We start from the raw sequence: 19,857 nt of genomic DNA on the forward strand, positions 1-19,857 counted from the left end.
TCTGTTGTGTTTTAGTGACCGATCATAGCTGCTGTGCCTCATTGTAATCATGTTTTTTTTTTGTTGTTTTGTTTTGGTTTTTTTTCCCTTTTTCTTCACTTTCAGATGATGCCTTCATCAACCCCCAGCTGGCCAAGATCTTTGAGCGTGTACGGCAGAGCGCAGACTTCATGCCAATCAAACAGATGACGGTATGACCCTCCTACAGCCTTCTGGGATAAACTGCTCTTCATTTCAGGCAGACCAGGTCTCCAAATGTGTAATGTAATGTAACTGTGTAGTGTAATGTAACTCTGCCTGTGAGGAATACGACAAAGTTGCATTTGAAACCATACAAACTGCTTTAGTGACTGTAGAGTAACACAGTAGGCTTTGAAAACCATTCTGATTTCCTCTGCTGGATTACATAGCACATTAAAGGAGAAGAGCGGCCACTGGAGCTATTGAACAATGGGAGTATGTTCTACATTTTTGCTGTTTTCTTCCCCATTGACAGAAAGCCCTGAATAATGACCTGGGCCCAAACTGGAGGGACAAGCTGGAGATGTTTGAGGAGAGGCCGTTTGCGGCCGCGTCCATTGGCCAGGTGCATCTGGCCAGAATGAAGGACGGCAGAGAGGTAGCCATGAAGATCCAGGTGAGACAAGACGTCTGATAATAACTCATATTAGAATGTAATATGGAAATATTTATGCATATGTTTCTTTTGATTTGGTCATCTGTTAGTGGCATTTAAAAGAATTAGCTGGGTAACAGCCTCTTTATTCCGTCTGCATTTCACACAAGTGTTTACACTACAAGAACCTGAGGTGTCAGAGGAACACCAGTTTGTTAAAAAGCCTCTGTGTGGTAGAAAGGACCTACTGCAATCATGTAATGGTGGTTGCCCTTGTCCTCTTCTCTGTTTCTTTCTTTTTTCTTTTTTTTTAAATCAGTTTTCTTGTGAAAACCTGTCTGGTCTGTTTGTTTTGATAATGCATCGTGCCCTTTGCTTTCAGTACCCTGGAGTAGCACAGAGCATCAACAGTGACGTGAACAACCTCATGGCTGTTCTCAGCATGAGCAACGCGCTGCCTGAAGGTAAAAAAAACAAACAAACAAAAAAGATAATCATTTTTTAACGTCTACTAGTCATGGTGTGATTAAGGAACTCAGGGTATTTTTACAGTTACGAGTATGAGTTTCATTTTTTGAAACTCACACTCGCAGTTGTGAATTTGGTTCATTTCACAGCTTTTCACATACGCCAGGTATCTGCAGGATCCGTGTCTGTGACATGTACATACGTGTGAATGCGCATGTGAGAATGCAACATGAGTTTTCGCTGGTGACTTTGGTGTCCAGGCTGGACTAGTCTGTACAGCAACAGAACTGCATATCCTCGCTGCTGTGGCATTGATAAACACACACACGTGTGCACACACATACACACACACACGCACAAGATCAATGCCTGTCAAATATTCAGCTGTTAAGTATCCTATCACACACACATGCCTCAGTCACTGCCATGCAGCTGAATTGCAGTATCACGCTATCTGTTAACTTGTATCATTCATATATTTGTCTATATGTATTCCTATACTTAAACAATAAATGAACAGCTCTAGGTAAAAAGGAAATCAAAGACATTTAGATGTACTCGTTAAACTCTCCTTCGGTAGACATCCTGTCCTAGTGCTCACTCTGACAGCGGACTCCTTTACTGTGTGTGTGTGTGTGTGTGTGTGTGTGTGTGTGTGTGTGTGTGTGTGTGTGTGTGTGTGTGTGAGCCCCTGTGAAAAGTGTGACCGGGGAAAAGTGGGTCAGCATCGCCAGAGCCAGTGGTAGTGTTCCTATGGATACATTCTAAGTCTGTATAAATTATTTCCTTTTGAGCTTTTCTTGATGTGTTTCCTCCCTGTTGGTCTGTCCGTTTGTTTGTGTGGTCTGTGTGCGTGTGTGTGCGTGTGTATCCACCTGTGTGTATGTGTGTGTATGTATCTGTCTGCGTGTGTGTCTGTGTGTGTGACACAGGGCTGTTCCCCGAGCACTTGATTGATGTGATGCGGCGTGAGTTGGCCCTGGAGTGTGATTATATAAGGGAGGCCCAGTGTGCCCGAAAATTCAAGTAAGTCCAGAGAATAGTAACAGTATTTTTTCCTTCAGCACAGCCTCCATGTATCAGACCACATCATGGACTTAACGGATACAATGTCTTTGTTTTGTGCTGCTTGTGTTCAGCACATGATGGACTGGGTTATATTTACCATGCACAATCCCCTGCTGAGGACTGGACGTGTGTTAAATATAAACATTACACTATTTAAGATGATCGGACAGTTGTTTGAGAGAGATCAGTGCTTTAGCAGCTGGCCCCTGGCTCTGGTCTCCTCAGCTCAGCACTAAGAATTCTTTCCCTTTGGCGTTTCCATCCAACATTGGACTGCCATGACTTGATATGAAGGCACGGAGTTTGCCTGCTGCCAGTTTTAAATATAGCTAACCTGGAATAAGCACGCACAGTCAACAACCCCCTCCGTTAGTAAGCAGTGAATGGCCCTTCCCCACACTACATCCCTACCAGCAGAGCGCTGCCGCTGATGACAGGAGGAGTGAAGGACGAGTGTAATGTCCAGAGAGGAGGCATACGGTTACGGCTGCCCTTGAGCGGAGCAGTTTTAGCACTGCTGAAATGACACTGGAGTTTCCACTCCTGGACCTCATGGACATCTGCTGGAAGTTCTATCACCGAGGCGGTTACGCATAAACATCTTTTCCTGCCGCAGTGTAATCTGTGCATATGTGAACAAGGTCCAGAGATGTGAGCCATGACTCTAACTAACTGGGCTTCTAACTAGCGTTTGGAGGACAGGTGGGGCACAGAGTATATGCAGGGTAACTGGTTCTACTGAAACTGAAACACTTTGAAAACACTCATGACCAGATGACCAGTGATTATTTATAGCACTCGATTACAGTTATTCCTGCCCTAAAAAATCCTGTCTTTAAGCAACTTTAAAAAAAATAAACAAGGTTTTGCTAAAACAAGGTCAGTGGGAACTAACTTCCCTGAATTTTCTGGGTCCGTTATTGCAAGACTTCCTGTACATAAGGCACATCCCTTTCTGTCTGATTTATGGTGAGGTGAACAGCAATTTTAACCTCATCTGAATTACTCCGATCTGTTTGTATACTGTTATAATTCTTGTATTACCAGTGTCACCTTTAAGAGTGGCTGCAGTGACTAATGCAGTTAAGAAAAAATAAATTAAATACACAAAAAGCCCAGGCTACTTAATCTCAACTGTCAGGCAATTCTGTTACTAGGAGCCTCAGTATTCTCCGTTTCAGTAAAATGATGCTATCCCTCAGCAAGTCCACAGAAGCTCAGCAGTCTGCTCACAGGAAGTGATGTCATTGTGAGTCAGCCTGGCTGTGAATCTTCCCTTGATGCTGAACGTGCAGTCTGTGGCGTGCTTTGGCAGTGCGTGCGTGTGTGTGGCTTGTCTGTGATGTGTGACTCACTGATACTGTACTGTTTTGTGCAGGCAGCTGTTGAAAGACCACCCTTTCTTCTACGTGCCCGACGTGATTGAGGAGCTGAGCAGCCGGCATGTGCTCACCACAGAGCTGGTTCCTGGTTTTCCACTGGACCAAGCTGAGGGACTGACACAAGACCTTAAGAACGAGGCATGCTGTAGTTACATTTATTGAACTCAGTCACCATTGTCATTCACATCCACATAGCTCTCCATTCTCCAGTGTTTCGTAGTCTGTTTCGTGAAGCATGTATGAGCAGTGCAGCTTCACTCTTTGACACACAGCTAGTTACGTATGGGCAATGTATAGAGAAGGACTGTTTCATCCAGATGTTTTCACAGAATGTTCCAGATTGTTTAATTGTATTAAGTAAGGATATTCATTAGAGGGAAGAAAATAGGGGGGAATGAGGTCTTTTAGCTTCTCTTTTCTCTCTCCCTTTTTCTCTTTAATCCTCTCTCTCTCTCTCCCCTCCTCCTTTCTCTCTTCCTCCCTGTCTCTCTTTTTCTATGAACCACAGCCCTACCAAATTCAGACCTTCAGCTGAGAAGTCGATGGGATCCAGTAGATGGTCTTTTAGTCAGGACTTAAAAATTGGTCGCTGTTGCCCAGTAGATATTTTGGGGGAAGTCATAGTATGGCTCAGCTGTTTTTCTTTTGATAGAAAGTTGCAGCACATAGGCCGCAGAGTGCCTCACATGCGTCACCATGTGCAGTGAGAATGGGAGTGAGGCAGTGGCATTGTTCAGAGTAATACTGCCATCTAGTGGTGTGAGCACTACACAGAAAGTGACGCAAAGGAGAATGGACAAGGTAATTGGTAATGAGTATGGTAATGGGTTTTTAACTGATCTTCTCTCTCCTCAGATCTGTGAGAACATTCTGGTGCTGTGCTTGAGAGAGCTCTTTGAGTTCAGGTACATGCAGACAGATCCCAACTGGTCCAACTTTTTCTACGACCCACAGGCACACAGGGTGAGTCTGGTTTCATTCTCCAGTCTCAGCAGTTTCTCCAGCAGCTCACTCTAACAGTAATTTCAGTGCATCATAAAAAGTACAATCTTATCAGAGGAACCCTTCTTCATACATCAGATTGTGTGATTACACAGAAATGGTTTGGTCATCACAACCCCTGGCTTGTGTTGAAAGTCAGAGAAATATTATCTGAGTGTTTTTTTTTTTTTTACCTTTGATTCAGTCCTGCTGGGGTTTTTTTATTTGATTTGTTTTTGTTTTTCAGGTAGCTTTGTTGGACTTTGGCGCAACGAGAGGCTTCGATCAGAGTTTCACAGATGTCTATATTGAGGTGGGTTTCTCTACCCAAGGTGTAATGCAGCACCAGCACAACTTTTTTTTTTTTTTTGTCACCGTGTGGTGATAGAATTATCTTCCTATCTAACTGAGAACTGCCAAATCTTCCACAGTTTCATAACCTACAAGAGGTGTGTCTGACTCAGGCTGTCCTTAACACAGCCTGAATCCTTCATTCCCAACACTCATAAAGTTATACTCTTATGGTAATTACTATGGATATTTTATTTAGAAGTGCAATTAAGTGTTATGATATTGACATGTTATTTTCTTAATCACCCTGAGGATAACTGCATATAGTTGTTATGTTTGGTGGTGTGGTTGTGTTGTATGGTGGTATGGTTGTGTTGTATGGTTGTTATGTTTGGTGGTGTGGTTGTGTTGTATGGTTGTGTCGTTTGGTGGTGTGGTTGTGTTGTTGGGGTGTATATAGGCCCGTGTGGCCGATACGTTTGGTATTGTGGTTATGTTTTTTGGGTGTGTCTGTGCATATGGTCAGTACATTTGGTCATGTATGATTGGCTCAAAGATGGTTTTTTGTTCAGATAATCAAGGCTGCCGTAGATGGCAACAGAGAGGGAGTGCTAAAGAGATCCATCGATATGAAGTTCCTCACAGGTTATGAGTCTAAGGTAAGAGCACACTGGACATAAGATATATATATATATGGGTTTTTTTTTTAATTTTAAATTTGATGCATACGAGTTAGCCCTCTAAGAAGATACTTAATTTACATTGCATTTTTTCCAGAACCGCATCCATAGCACAGAACAGTTCCATATTTGTGTTGAAACTGTGGACCTTTAGACATATCATGACAGATAGTAAACATTTGACTCAGATACCTGAACCCAAATTGGTACATCGTCTTCTTCTTGAAATCTATGGAAGGAAATGGTTCAGTGTTGGAGCACATACTGCCACCTAGTGGGCTGGGGTAAAAACAATTACTTATGCGGTCAAAATTGTAAAGTGCAGAGTATATGAAGTAAATACAAGTTTCATATTCCATGGTGTAAAGCTATTACTGTATGTAACATTGGGATGGCTTGGCTCTGAGAAAGTGCACATTGCCACAGTCACACATGCATTTACCCCCCCCCCCTCTCTGTGTCTCTCTTGCACACACTCATACACACACACTCTGACTTGTTCATCTCCTCCTGTAGGCCATGGAGAATGCCCATGTGGATGCTGTGATGATCCTGGGTGAGGCCTTTGCCTCTAAGGAGCCGTTTGACTTTGGCTCTCAGAGCACAACTGAGCGTATTCATAACCTTATCCCCGTGATGCTGAAACAGCGCCTCACCCCACCCCCCGAGGAAACCTATTCCCTCCACCGCAAGATGGGCGGCTCGTTCCTCATCTGCTCACGCCTCGATGCCAAGCTTTGTTGCCATGACATGTTTCAGGCGACCTACAGAAAGTACTGGAGCAATCGCCAGAAAGGACCAAGCCAGTGAAGATGCCCACCCGGTCCAGTCACAACAATGAGGGGGCGGGGCTAAGCATAGAGGACACTGTGACAGGCAGACTGGCCCAACCAACAGTTCAGTTGGGAAATTGAATGTACAATGGACGGCACTTTTTTTCCTACGCTCTCTATTTCTCTCTCTCTCTCTTTTTGCCCCACCCCAGATATATATATATACACTTTTTGGTTTGTTTCTTTGTTTTTCATTTGTGTGTGTTAATGGGATACATAATTACGGCCATGCAAGTATATACCCTCAGACCTAACAATCTGTCGTATAAGTGTGTTTGTGGTTCTGGCCTAATTGTGACATGCACTATTGTCCTTGAGAATCGAATGTAATGGTACACGATACTAAACTAAGAGAGTAGGGTCACCTGTGAAGGTTTGAATTACTATTTAAGAGGCTTCAGCGCCGCATGGAAAGTAAAACATGAAAGAAATGAATGAAAACCATTTATCCAGAGAAGCTAGCCAAATTTTTGTCTTTTTGTCCTATTAACAACAGTCTTCGAAAAGTATCAGGACAACTAAAAAGCCCTTCAAATGCATATGCATGTGTTTGATCACTTGTTTGCTTACTTTATTTCCTTTAGTCTCACATTGTATTAATGAATAGCGCACAAATTATGCAGGCCTGGGTGAAAGATGAGTCCTGCTGAGGGGAGAAGTAAGAATTGAAACCAGTTTTCTTTCCACCTGTTTCCATTGAAGGATGGTCCAAAAATGAGCAATATCAGCAGACACTGTGTCGAGACGAAAAACGTCCTCTTGCCTTTATCAGTTATACCGTTGAGAATCGGAGTTTGCGGGTGATCATGTCGTTGGCTCCCTGTCTGGTGCTTACCTTCCCAAAATCGTCACAAATGGGCATAAACAATGAATGAGCACTGAAAAATAGCATTGGTGTGGATGCTAGATACATCTGCATTCTCTGCATTTTCTAGCTCTCGAAAACCGTATCATAGCGAGTATCAAAAATCCTACTTATTTGTTGTTTTTTCTTTTAGTTTTGTCAGAAATTTTGAAATCCAGGTTGTTGTTGTTATTATAGTATGGAAAGATGGTTGCTGTATGACACCTGAATATATCGATGTATTAAAATGTGCCTACTGTTATCATTCAAGGTTTAAAAAAAAGTATATTCTTAGGCACAATAACATGAGATCAGAGCTTTTCTTGGGGGGTGGGGGGTAGCAATATGGCTTTTATTATGAAATTTAATTCTTACTGAGAGTTGTGATAAATGATTTAAAATGATTAAATCTTTCAATCAAAAGCACCTCGTCTCATGGCATAGTAAACACAGTGTTTATTTCTGCTTCAGCCTGTCAAATTGTAACTGCACATGAATGAAAGAGCTTCACTATTTTCAGCAAAAGCTGTAACAGCACAGATTTAAATTGAGACCACTAATGCATCACTGCCCTTGACATTGACAGAATGGACTGTTCCAGAAGCGTGCCGTTTCTTTTTGGTTCATCTTCATCCTGTAGTCATACATGATTCTTTTTCCTTCACCATGTTGAAAGTTTAATGAAACTGGGGTAAATGTGAACTTAATACATAATTGCTTTATTGTTAGTAATGTGTAACTGTGTAACTTTAATCTGACTGATGACAAATATGTCTTGTTCAGAGGAAAATGTCTCAAATGTATTGGCTCAAAGCTGTCTTTAGCTGAGTAATAGCTTGTTCATTTGCTCCACATTGGAATACACCACCTCTTGATTCATGAAACAATATATTCACACTTTGCACTATTGTTGCAGAGGACTGTGGTATCCGTGGATTTGTGGTATAGTTTTGGTCAAAGGTGTGGTGCATCACTATCAGAATGACCCCTTTATTAGCTGCACAAAAAAACAGATGCAAAATAAATAGTGTTAGTTATTTAAAAAGTAACAGAGACGTTAAGGAAGGACATCAGATAGATAAAGCATCATTATTAAGAGTTATGTACCATTTGTAATAAGAGAATATTACTGGTGATTTTTATTATGCATTGCAGTTTTTATGATTGTTTGGTGACCCAGATTTTATTAACTGTGCCAAGGACAGTTTAATATGTAACTGCACAGTGCATATTATATTTTGATTACTTAATCACCTGAAGAAGTGTGTCAGCTGGCAGATTCTAAATGATGAGAATTCATTTCTTCTTGAGTCTGTCAAATCTCTGACTTAAAATAGTACTTAAATTCACAACCAGAAAACAAAAACTATTGCTAATATACATTTTGTTTGTTTGAACAGTACTTGTTAAAAGTTACTGGTTAGGTCTTTATGTCCTTTACCTGGGACGTCCTTTAGAGCCACTTCAATGTCAGTTCCAACTCGCGACACCACCGGACAAAAGACCAGAATCAGCCTGCAGTCCTCTCTGCTGCTCTCCTGTATGGGCAGCCTTGCCAGCACTGCTTTGTGAGCTCCAAGGGTTTCTCCATAGACATGTATGTGGACTAACACAGCAAGAAAAAAAAAAATGAAATTAACAAATTAACTTTTAATTCTGCTCTCTCCTCATGTACAGGTGCATTTATAAGTGAAAGTATTAAAAGAAAGCTCACTGTTTAATCTGTTTTCATCAAGTTTTTTGGGTCATTTTTGTTTTCTACTTTAATGCAATGTGAAGCCTACAGTTTACAGTAACAAAGTGTTACAAATCTACAGGCATGTCATTTCACACCTGTACAAATGTTACCACCAGGGTAAGTTTCTACATATTCCAAATGCCTATGGAACCTTCATGATTATGATGTTAACAATGCTGATGATGCGATTTTAGATCGTTGACCAATAAAAAAAACATGATATGGCCTCTTAGAGATAAAATCATTAGTGATTTTTTTTGTATATGACTGCTCCTTTATATTTTACATCATGTATTGTTGACGTTTCTTACCTTTTACGCTGTTTGATTCGCTGGGATGTTGTGAAAATGTGTGTTGGTGGTCACCCGCAATCGCAGGACAAGCTGTTGCCCCTCTGGAGACTGGTTCTTGACTCTGACTGCTGTAGGGACACGGTGTGTTTTTGGACTTTGGTGTTTTCTCCATATGACTGGGTCCTGTGCCCATGGTACAGTTCTCTGCTTTCATGGGACCCTCAACAAGGCTTTCCAACAAATCAATGTGTGGCTTCAAGAACTCTAGAGCAGCAGTCAGCTGCATCTGCATATCTCTAAGAACATGGAGATAGTCCTTCAACAGACCTCCAGCAGTAAGCTCATCTGTAAGACAGTTATGAATAAGGCTTGGATTCAGACAGTCCTCTTTGAAAGAAAACATACATTTTGTTCACTCTGTACACTCAAATGCTCTGTGAGTGGTTCTGACTCTGATTGGACCAGATTTCAACCTCAGAGAATTAAAACTTGTCATTCATCTTTGCCTGCGGCAGCTGATTTTCCCTATTGGTTTGATTTTCTGTTAAGTGCTTAAACTTGGATCAAATTTCACAGTTACATAATTTCTGAATGTCTTTTCAGCATACTGTAGGTCTTATGTAAACACATCACATCATTCAGAGTCTTTCATTCTGATTGCTTTATTCTCATTTTAAGAATATTTTTGAAAATGCCAGGTGATAAGTTTTTGGTTCATAATTTAAGTTGGAAGTTATTAGAAATGACAGTCAGATAGAAATGATCTCTAAGCCCAACAAAACTTTTAAGATACAGTGTGAGCTTCCTGGTGAGTAAATTCAACTAATATTAATTTTAAACAAACCTGGATGGGGGAAATTATGGTTGTGTAGTATACATTTTGGCTGAATCTAGGTCAAGGTTTAGGCCAATCACTGAGCTTACAGGATTCTTTTGGTCCACGTTATGAAGTAAATATTTCTTGAATAACATCGGTGCTTTAGAGGTGAGTGTTTCAGATGTGAGAAAAGCATTACCCCTGAGCCCGTGACTTCCAATCATATCACGCAGTGTGTGGACAAGAGCACTTGGATCTGGCCGGCGCGCCTCGTTCAGAGCAGAGAAAGGAACGTGTCACAGTTAGTACATCGTGCTTCATAAAGTTAATATCAAATCTTTGAATAACCCCACGCATTAAGTCCGTGTTGTTTATTTGAACAATCTACAATAATCTATTTAAACTTCGAGTCGTACATTAGCCTATACATCACTAGATGTATAGGCTATACTGTCACATGATGACGTGCACACTTGCAGATTTTGGGGTTCTCAGGTCTTTTGTACAGGACAATAGGCTACCTGTGCTGCTTCCGTTATCATTTCCATGATCTGTCGTCGGACTTGAAAGTTCTCGGTACCTGGAAGCAGTTCATATAAATCTTGCCTTGTCAAACTGAGTAGCTCTACGTCCTCAACACCTACATCTAAGAAACACACGGAAGAGGCAGCGTTAACAGTAAACAAGACACTGTTCTTAACCCTTGAGATTCACTATTTGTTTTTTCCCCCCCGTACATAAACTGTGTCGCACGACTAACAGGCATCTTGCAGTGTTCAACCAGGAAGTAAATGAGTTCGGAGAATCGGTTGAATTGGTGGGACGTGTGTGTGACTGATGATGTCCGAACAATGTACTGATGTGTGTTGTTCATCATTTTCATGTTTATTGTGGTGAGGTGAAAGGCCTACCAGTCAACACTTTATCAGCAGTTGGACAAACTTGTCTGATTCGTCGTCTCAGGTCAGAGCAGTTTGCCTTTCAAGAAATAATAAATCAGAGCTGTAGTTGGTTTTAATTGGAAATAAACGAGCGATGTGTCCAGCACAGACTTGCAGTGTAATGTTGCCACGCAGTAACTGTTCACGCACACGAATTAGTATAACGAAGTAATAAAAAAATAAAAAGGGCATAACTATTATCTGAGCAATGAGTAACTAATTAAGCACACTACCCAAACAGTGTGTTCCCACACTCTGAGAAATAACAAGACAACAGAAGTAGGTTATCGTGCTTCGTAGTTTACTTGACAGTGCCTCTCAAGCGGAATGGTTGAAAGATGGTTGAAAGACTACGTCTTCCTCATTAAAGAATAAAACGTTTGTTTAATTACCTGAATGTTGGTTGCCGTCCACATTTTGCCTAACGTAGAGCCCATGATTTTACTGCTGCTCATTTCTTGGATAACGAAACTGAAATCACGCGAGAGTAAGCGTGTAGATAGTAGCCTAACTCACATTCAGCAGGCTTCGCTGAAAATAAACAACAAAATAACAAACCATATTATAATTATCAAACCTGTAGAAATATTCTACAATAATTGAGATGTGGAAATAAACTTTTTATTCAACTGAATCAACCTAATTTTTAAGACAACATTTACTCAACACCTAATCTTCGCTACATAACAAACACTCCCTTTACAACAAAAAACAGAGCTCAGTTGTCCTAGTTGGTGCTTTGTGAAACAGATGAAACTGTTGATGGAAACAGAACTGTCATGATGCAGCAGTCAAAATGAATGTCTCTCCTTGTGTTGCTAAGAAGCTGTCTTCAACTGAAAGAGGATTAAACTAGCAACTTTACAGAAACACAAATCTCAAGGAGGACTGGAAGCACCAAACTTCTACTATTATTACCTGGCTAATCAACTACAGTATATCTCAAAGTGGATTCATCCCAACCAACAGAATAACCCATGGATTGAAATAGAACAGTCAGAATGCAAAGAAATTTCAATCTCCGACTTGCCATTCCTTAGCACTTCCATAAAACACCACGATTGCTTCAAAAATACCGTAATCTCAACAACCCTGACAGCTTGGTGGAAAATTAATAAAATCTTTAAATTCACAGTGTCACCATGTAAATACACCCCAATATGGCACAACCCGGACTTTACACTCAACAAATCACCACTCCACTCCACCACTTGGAAACAAAGAGGTATCACACAGCTTCAACACATCTTTCAGAATAACACCTTCATCACTTTCCAGGACCTGGTGCAAAAGTATAACATAGGGGAAGAGCAATACTTTCAGTACTTACAATTAAAATCCATTCTAAAATCCAAAATTAATAAAACTAACAACAACCTACATCCACCCCCACTAGTGGAAGAAATGGAAAAAATAAATAATACTAAGAAAACTATCTCCAAATTATACAAACTAATATCATCCTCTGACCAAACAATATCCCTCCCCATCCAAGACTGGGAAAAAGACCTATCACTCTCTACCAATGCAGACTTCTGGACTCTAATCTGTAGAAACACTTTCACAATGACCAACAATACTAATCTTCAACTAATACAATATAAAGTAATCCACAGAACACATATCACCCAGCACAAGATGTATAAGATGGGATTCCTAGATTCAGACATATGCTCACATTGCACAATGAACACCCCAGACAATTATTTCCACTCTACCTGGTTGTGCCCACCAACTTACAACTTTTGGAAACAAGTTACTGACAGAATATCACTTTTTATGAGCTGTAACATCCCGCTCTCTCCATCCCTCTGTCTGCTCGGGGATACCTCTGTGATCAGCCCACCAATCCAAAACCCCCAACCCATACTCATTGCCCTAGCAATTGCTAAGAAAACTATCCTCTTAAACTGGAAAACAAGAAACACAACAAATATCACACAATGGTTAAACCTTCTCATAGACCACATATCCATGGAAAGAATTTCATTCCAACACAAAAATTTATACTTTCAAAAAATCTGGGCCCCTTTCATAGATTCACTGAATTTGCCTGCTAGCTAACCCCCCCCCCCCCCCCCCACACACACACGCATACTTCAAAGAAACTATCACTATTATTGTTATTAGCAGTAGTAGTAACTGTGGTACTAGTATTATGATGGTATTATTGTCAGTATTGTTGTTATCCTTATTAGTATTATGGTCATCAATGTTGTTACTATTATTATTACTGTTTCCATATTATAATTATTGGCGTTGCTTCCCCCATCACAGCTTCAGTCCTTTGTCTTGTCCCACGTGTAGGGTTTTTTTTTTTTTTTTTTTACTTTTCTTCTTTTTCCCTCACTCCCTTATTACCTTTCATTGATTTTGTCCTTCTGTCTGTCTCCTTGTCTACCTGTTCACCAGTCTGTCTGTCATTCTACAGTATGTCACCTGTCTGTCTGCATGTTTGTTCGTTTGCCTGTCCACCTGTCTCCTCTGTACACAATAAAATTTATAAGAAGAAACAAGAGAGAAAAAAAAAAAAAGAGAGAGAGAAAAGTATGATGTGACTCCCATGTTGGAGGGGTGGTGGTGGGCTTAAAAAAAAAAAAAAAAAAAAAATGAAAGAGGAAATAAGTAGAAAACAACATCTAGCTTGTACCCACTTCTTCAGGTGTGCAGGCTTTATCTACATAGCATCCTCTTGCCCTTCTCTCGATTTCCTGTAAAATACTTTTTTTTAAAAACAATTCTGGAAACACAGAATAACCCCATCCCACGCTCCATTATTACCCTTTTGCTCCTGTATCTTGTTCTATCTGCATAATGTAGGTCCTGCGTTCACATGTGTCGGGGTGGGACATTCTTTTTAGCTAGATTTTGGCTCACTTAATCCCAACGTTCGTTTGGTTTAACCTCTTAAGTGTGGGTTTGTGAGTATGATGTGTATTGCACGGTTTGATTACTGTTACACTGGTTTGATTAGTATTGTTATTGTGTGAGTTTTTGGATTTGCGGTGTTACACCAAATTTGGACTGAGGATCAAGGTGAGGAGAAATTGCTGAGGTTAATTGGACCACACCCCCACAGCTCAGGATTGGTCGACACAGGACAGAATGGTTTGTACATGTTCATTTTAGCGAGGTGGGAGAGCTTCGCGGGAGGAGCACGGGAAGCCAGCGTAATTCAGAGATATCACTGTTCCCACCTCATGGAACACCATTACAGCCGACATGGAACTACTAAAGGGCCAGATACAGGCTGAATTGCAAGAGGGGCTGATGGGAGAAATGAGAAAGGAAATTATGGAACAGATGAACGCCCTTTCAGCCAACTTAATGGAGGAGGTAAGGACACACCTCGCAATTAGAGAAGTGCTTCCAACCCCTCGAACTCCACCTATGGATGAAAGGGAAGCTGCAACATGAGCCCCCCAGTTGAGACAATGGCAAGCAGGGACTGCAGCACCAGCCTATCAGTGGGACGTGCTGGGCGGACCCATCTGCTGGAATTGTGGCACAGCAAGTCATGTTCAGCGCCAGCGCCCCCGCAGGCCATCCAGGCCCTGGGGTTTTTAATTCCCCCTACAGCTGAGGACCGAGCAGTGGGGACAGTCCACTTTACAGCTTAAGTCCGCCTTAGTTGGTGAGTGTCCTGATGTTGCCATTCAAATGAATGGATACTCTATACCAGGGATGGGCAAATCCGGTCCTGGAGGGCCAGTGACATGTTGGGTTTTTGTTTTCACCTCTTAGTTACCTGTTGATTTTCACCTTGCAAACAGGTGTGCTCTCTCTTCAGCCAATCACAGATTGTATTTAGTTAGCTGACAAGAAAAACAGCAGGACCATGGCCCTCCAGGACCGGATTTGTACACCCCTGCTCTATACCTTTTGTGTGTGATAACAGGGTCGCAGGTCTCATTGCTGTGCTGAAGTTTGTTTAGGAAGCAACTGGAAGGAACTGGTGTGACGCTGATAATGTCCCCCTGGCTGACCCTGCGCGCTGCTAATGGCTTTGAGATCACCTGTGTGGGCTATGCTTTGGTTGACTGTATGGTAGGAAGTGTTCGTGTTCCTGGAAAAGGTGTGATAATTGTCAATGATGAATGCCTCGGACCAGATAAGGGCATACCCGGTATGAATATCATTGAATCTGTATGGTCTGCACTCACTCAGGGGAACCATCCAGGGCTGTCAGCTTTTAAAACCACCTTGCCTCCTGCAGTACAGCATGCCTGGGCTAGAGCATTCGCAGAGTGCCAGCGGGTCGTCACTAGGGGTCCTCTTCCACTTTACCAGGGCATGGCAAAATTATCACGACAGGAATCAGTCATCATTCCACCACAATCTGAGATGGTCCTGTGGACTATCGCAGCTAACCTGTCTTGTAAGGTTATTGTAGTGCCCTGCAGAATCTGCAACCCCAACCCGTACCTCGTAGAGGTTCCTCAGCGCCAGCCGTTGGGCCTAGTGACAGAGGTGGCTACGGCTGACATACGAAGAGAACAAGAGTTGGTACTCAATAGTGTGGCGCCAGATGTTGTGGAGGCAGCAGTGAGGCGGGTAGGGATCACAGAGGGAGCTGGTGATGTTGAGTCACATCCTGTGATGGCTTTACAGGGAGATGGGCTGACCCCTGATCAGCAGTGGGAGATGACCAGTCTGCTGCAGAGGTGGACAAAGGTATTTTCAAGCCACGATGATGATTTCGGTTGTGCTGGTGTTGTGAAGCACCAGATACCTACTGACTCTGCCCCCAAATCGCGAGAGGTACCGACCTGTCCCTCCAAGTCTGTATGCTGGATTACAAATGCTACTACAGAACATGCTGGACACTAGTGTAGTGAGGGAGAGTGTGAGCCCTTGGACAGCCCCTATTGTGCTTGTCAAGAAAAAGGACGGAAGCTGGAGGTGCTGTGTGGACTACAGAAAATTGAATGCGCGCACGCATAAGGATGCCTACCCTCTACCCCGCACTGAGGAGTCATTGACTACCCTCAAAGCTGCTAGATGATATTCCACACTAGATTTAGCAAGTGGTTATCGGTAAGTGGAAATGGACTCCGCTGACCGAGAAAAGATTGCCCTCACATTACCCTTTGGCCTGTACGAATTTGAACGGATGCCCTTCGGCCTGTGTAATGCTCCAGCCACATTTCAAAGGCTGATGCAATGATGCTTGGGAAACCTGGTAAATGACTCACTGTTAATTTATCTAGACAATGTGGTTGTTTTTTCTCCTGATTTTGACAGCCACGTGTGCCATCTGGAAGAGGTGTTCCGGCAGCTCCACCAGCATGGACTGAAGCTGTAGCCCAAAAGGCGACACCTGTTCCAGCAAGAGGTGAGTTATCTGGGACATGTTATCAGTGAGAAAGGGGTGGCTACGGATCCAGCTAAGACAGCAGCGGTCAGGGACTGGCCAGTGCCCCAGACAGTGAAACAGGTAAAATCTTTTCTTGGCTTTGCTGGTTATTATCACCGCTTCATACATGCTTTTTCCAAGATCGCAGCACCACTGAATGCCCTGAGACATGGCGCCTCCACAGCCGGGAAAAAACAGCTCCAATTAGCTGGTCCCCAGAGTGCCAGAAGCTTTTGACCATTTGAAAGGAGATCTGTTGAATGCACCTGTCTTGGCATATTCAGATTTTTCTCTCATCCTTTTAGGCTGTACACAGATGCCAGTTTAATGGCCTGGGAGCAGTGCTGGCACAGGTACAAGGAGGCCAAGTTAATCGCCTATGCCAGCCGCAGCCTCCATCCAGTGGAGCGCAAAGACCAGAACTACAGCTCCTTCAAGCTGGAGCTATTGGCCCTGAAGTGGGCAGTCACAGAAAAGTTTAAAGACTATCTCTATGGCACAGAATTGACTGTTTTTACAGACAACAACTCCTTGGTGCACCTTGAGACGGCCTGGCTGGGAGCAGTGGTACAACAATGGGTGGCCCAACTAGCAAACTTTAAGTTCACCATCAAATACTGACCAGATACACAAAATAGGAATGCTAATGCTTAATCCAGGTTGCCTGAGCAGCGTGGAGGAATGGCACCAGTGCATGCTGACCAGGTCATGATTGAGGGGGATGAAACACGGGAGGAACACCAAGCCAGAGATCTGGATTTTGCCCAGTTATGACAGTGGAAGGAGCACCAACTGCCCTAGCCAGAGGTATGTGATTCCTCAACACCCTATATGAAACAACTGCTTAGAGATTGTGTAAAGAGGCCAGTTCTGGGCTCAAGGCTTTCCAGGTGATCGTTCCAAACCAAGAAGCCAAGGGTGTGTGGAGAACATACCATGAGGGGATGGGCCACTCTAGCAGTAAAGGAACTTTGGCGGCTCTGCAGCAGCGCTGTTATTAGCCTAGGATGACCCAGGATATGAAAGAGAGGACTGAAACCAGATTACAGTGCGTTTGTGCCAAGGCTGGACCTGAGGTACGAGCCCTGCTATTACCCATTTCCACTTCGTATCCTTTTTAAGTTGTGGGGGTGGATTACCTTTCTCTGGGATGCCCAGAGGACCGGTATCCCTATATTTTGGTGATGACAGACTTGTTCTCAAAGTATGCTCTTGTAGTACCTACCAGGGACCAGTCTGCTAATATTACGGCCCGGGCCCTATACAGCAGTCTTATCCAGACATTTGACTGCCAAGGACGTAACTTGACTGATCGAGGGGCTGCCTTTGAGTCGTCTTTTAATAAGTGAGCTTTGCCAACTCTATGGATGCCAAAAGGGTCACACTACAGTCTATCACCCCCAAGGGAATGGGGCTTGTGAGAGATTCAGCCAGACGCTGCTGAGGCTGCTAAGTTCCTTAACAGGGGCTGACCAGGCACAGTGGACCACCAAGCTGCCAGCCCTCATTCAGGCCTATAATAACACCATCCAAAGCACCACTGGGCTTGCACCACACTACGTGGTGTTTGGCCAGCATGCCAGACTAGCTGTGCACCAGGCAACTGGCCTGAGCCCTGCTATGGAGTCACATACTCTACAAGGCTGGGTAAAGCAACACCAAAAAGCCCTGAGTCACACATACCGGGCAGCAAAGAAGCAGTCTCCGCACAGACAAGAACGATACCAGGCCCGTTACATCCGAGCTAAGCTTGCACCCCTGCTTCAAGGTGAGTGGGTGCTCATTTGCAACTTCCGCAGGAGAGCCAAAGGAAAGATGACCCTGAGATGGGTCCCAGACCATTTGTTGTGGTGACTCAGCTGTGGGAAGGCCACACAGTGTATGCCCTTCGGCCAGAGGGTAAAGAAGCACCAACACGCACAGTACATCATAATTATCTCCGACCATGCCCTTTAAATGTGCTGCAGGACAGCAAAGGGCCAGCTGAAGAATGAGAACCCCCAGTAGTGGACCAGCCAAGGTTGCCCCATCCCACATGGTGGCACCCTGGTAGGATCACAAGCTCTACCCAGCAGCAGACAACTGACCCAACTCAGGTTGAACCACCTGACCCTCCAAGAAGACCAGCAGCCCTCATTGAACCTGAGCATCCCACTGTGCGTTTTTCACAGCGAACTAATTTTTGGGTTACCTTTGGCCAGGTATAGTGAGTAGTTGGTCGGGACGACCATTATTAAAGGGGTGGGGGATGCCAGCATAACGTCAGAGACTCGATTGACGAAACAAGGACGCCAGAAAAGGGGTCAACTTGAAGCGCAGCAGCACGAATGTATCGAGGGCGAGACACTACTGTTAGGCCACTGGGCAGGGATTGGGACCCTTGCCCAGGCATATGTGAGTGCATGCTTTTATTGTTTGCGTCGATACACAACGCGGGTGCTGGCTGTGGAGCTGGGCCAAGTGGCAGGGACTAGGTTGTGCTCTTACTTAAAACGTCAGTGTGTTGCTTCGTTAGTTTTTATCTCCTCGTCAGTTGTGGTAGTTTTTACCTTTATTGAAGGAACCGCGTACTGGCCAGCCTCTCTCCTATATTTCCAGAGCTGCACAGATGCAATTTGGTGGGAAGATGCTGGGGCATAGACGGGCGGCTTTGGAAACAAGTAATTTGAATGACAGCGCCAGGACTGTACCGGGGAACAGGCGGCGTGGTGGAAAGGACAAAGTAAACTGGAAGACACACTGCACGGGATGGTTATTGGTTTTAAATACTGTTTTTATTACTCTTTATTTTTTTTACTGAGCCCAGTCTACTGGTTGCTAGCCATTGTCTATTCTGATCTTTTAGAGGACGCTGTTTTAATTCGGCGTCCATGTTTTAGCCATTGTTTGTTCTTTTTTATTTTTTTTTAGAGGGTGCTGTTTTAATTCCGTGTCCACGGTTTCTTTTATTGGACTGGTACCTATTATGAGGATGATTGGGACATTTTAGCTTTCTCATAATTGTCAGACTTTTAATTACAGTTTTTTTTCAACCATTTTATGGGCTATGATTTTTATTTGCAATAATAAGCTATTCAAAGTTGTCCTGTGGCACTCCTTCTCTCAACAGTGGAAACACATTTGTTGCTGGTAAGCCAAGAACCTCACACTATCGTGTGACGCATGCTCTCCATATGTTTGCTGTGTAGCTTTCCATCTCTTCCCTCCATCCAGTATTACTCTGCCCTTCATTCCAAGCTTGAACTCAGGGTAGTCATATGCTGAATAGTATAGGTTATAGAAAAACTGTGTTTATATTTTTTTTCTCACTTATTAGTTCTTGCTGGATTAGATTTTCTTGTTGCACTGGAACTATCCACCTCATCTGTCATGTTGTTCTTAGTAGGAATGTCATGGTAGCTGATTTAAGTCAGCTGTGGGTCTGTAAGAATCTACTTAACTGTGACAATATCTCTCTCAGCTGTGCCATTGGCCAGGAAACATCAAGGACTTAGTGTAATATGGTGATGTAGTGTGTGTGTATATGCTTTTCTGAACTCTTCATTCAGC

The 19,857-nt window shown here is 43.1% G+C and overlaps 2 protein-coding genes and 1 long non-coding RNA gene across 4 annotated transcripts in view; 1 reads left to right on the forward strand and 2 right to left on the reverse strand.

Annotated features, from left to right (window-relative positions):
• Positions 1 to 8,068, forward strand: part of coq8aa (coenzyme Q8A, genome duplicate a) — a 26,375-nt gene extending 18,307 nt beyond the window's left edge. For both annotated transcript variants that reach the window (XM_030770527.1, XM_030770528.1), the window contains exons 7-15: positions 106 to 191; positions 497 to 637; positions 999 to 1,080; positions 2,017 to 2,110; positions 3,531 to 3,672; positions 4,390 to 4,497; positions 4,763 to 4,828; positions 5,379 to 5,465; positions 6,003 to 8,068. In XM_030770527.1, the coding sequence (XP_030626387.1) occupies positions 106 to 191; positions 497 to 637; positions 999 to 1,080; positions 2,017 to 2,110; positions 3,531 to 3,672; positions 4,390 to 4,497; positions 4,763 to 4,828; positions 5,379 to 5,465; positions 6,003 to 6,296 (1,100 nt within the window). In that variant the 3' untranslated portion in view covers positions 6,297 to 8,068. The remainder of the gene's footprint in view (positions 1 to 105; positions 192 to 496; positions 638 to 998; positions 1,081 to 2,016; positions 2,111 to 3,530; positions 3,673 to 4,389; positions 4,498 to 4,762; positions 4,829 to 5,378; positions 5,466 to 6,002) is intronic.
• On the reverse strand, positions 7,943 to 10,279 carry LOC115809057 (uncharacterized). Its single transcript, XM_030770529.1, has 4 exons — positions 10,211 to 10,279; positions 9,213 to 9,539; positions 8,605 to 8,769; positions 7,943 to 8,160 (listed from the first exon to the last, which is right to left on the reverse strand). The coding sequence occupies exons 1-4, from the start codon at positions 10,233 to 10,235 to the stop codon at positions 7,958 to 7,960; spliced, it is 720 nt and encodes a 239-aa protein (XP_030626389.1). The 5' UTR covers positions 10,236 to 10,279; the 3' UTR covers positions 7,943 to 7,957.
• A 165-nt stretch (positions 10,280 to 10,444) lies between these two features.
• Positions 10,445 to 11,413, reverse strand: LOC115809058 (uncharacterized). Its single transcript, XR_004025235.1, has 3 exons — positions 11,345 to 11,413; positions 10,923 to 10,989; positions 10,445 to 10,657 (listed from the first exon to the last, which is right to left on the reverse strand). It is a non-coding gene; the product is annotated as an uncharacterized LOC115809058 (long non-coding RNA).
• Between the last annotated feature and the right edge of the window lie 8,444 nt (positions 11,414 to 19,857).

This window comes from Chanos chanos, chromosome 4, assembly GCF_902362185.1.
Source record: "Chanos chanos chromosome 4, fChaCha1.1, whole genome shotgun sequence".
Classification (NCBI taxonomy): domain Eukaryota; kingdom Metazoa; phylum Chordata; class Actinopteri; order Gonorynchiformes; family Chanidae; genus Chanos; species Chanos chanos.

Bases quoted from the DNA above. Each gene is read 5' to 3' on its own strand.
- LOC115809057 (XM_030770529.1), bottom strand. From the start codon at position 10,235: ATGATTGGAAGTCACGGGCTCAGGG. The intron at 9,540-10,210 runs GTAATGCTTTTC...ACTGTCTTACAG, and splicing joins TGGAAGTCACGGGCTCAGGG to ATGAGCTTACTGCTGGAGGT. The intron at 8,770-9,212 runs GTAAGAAACGTC...TTGCTGTGTTAG, and splicing joins CGAATCAAACAGCGTAAAAG to TCCACATACATGTCTATGGA.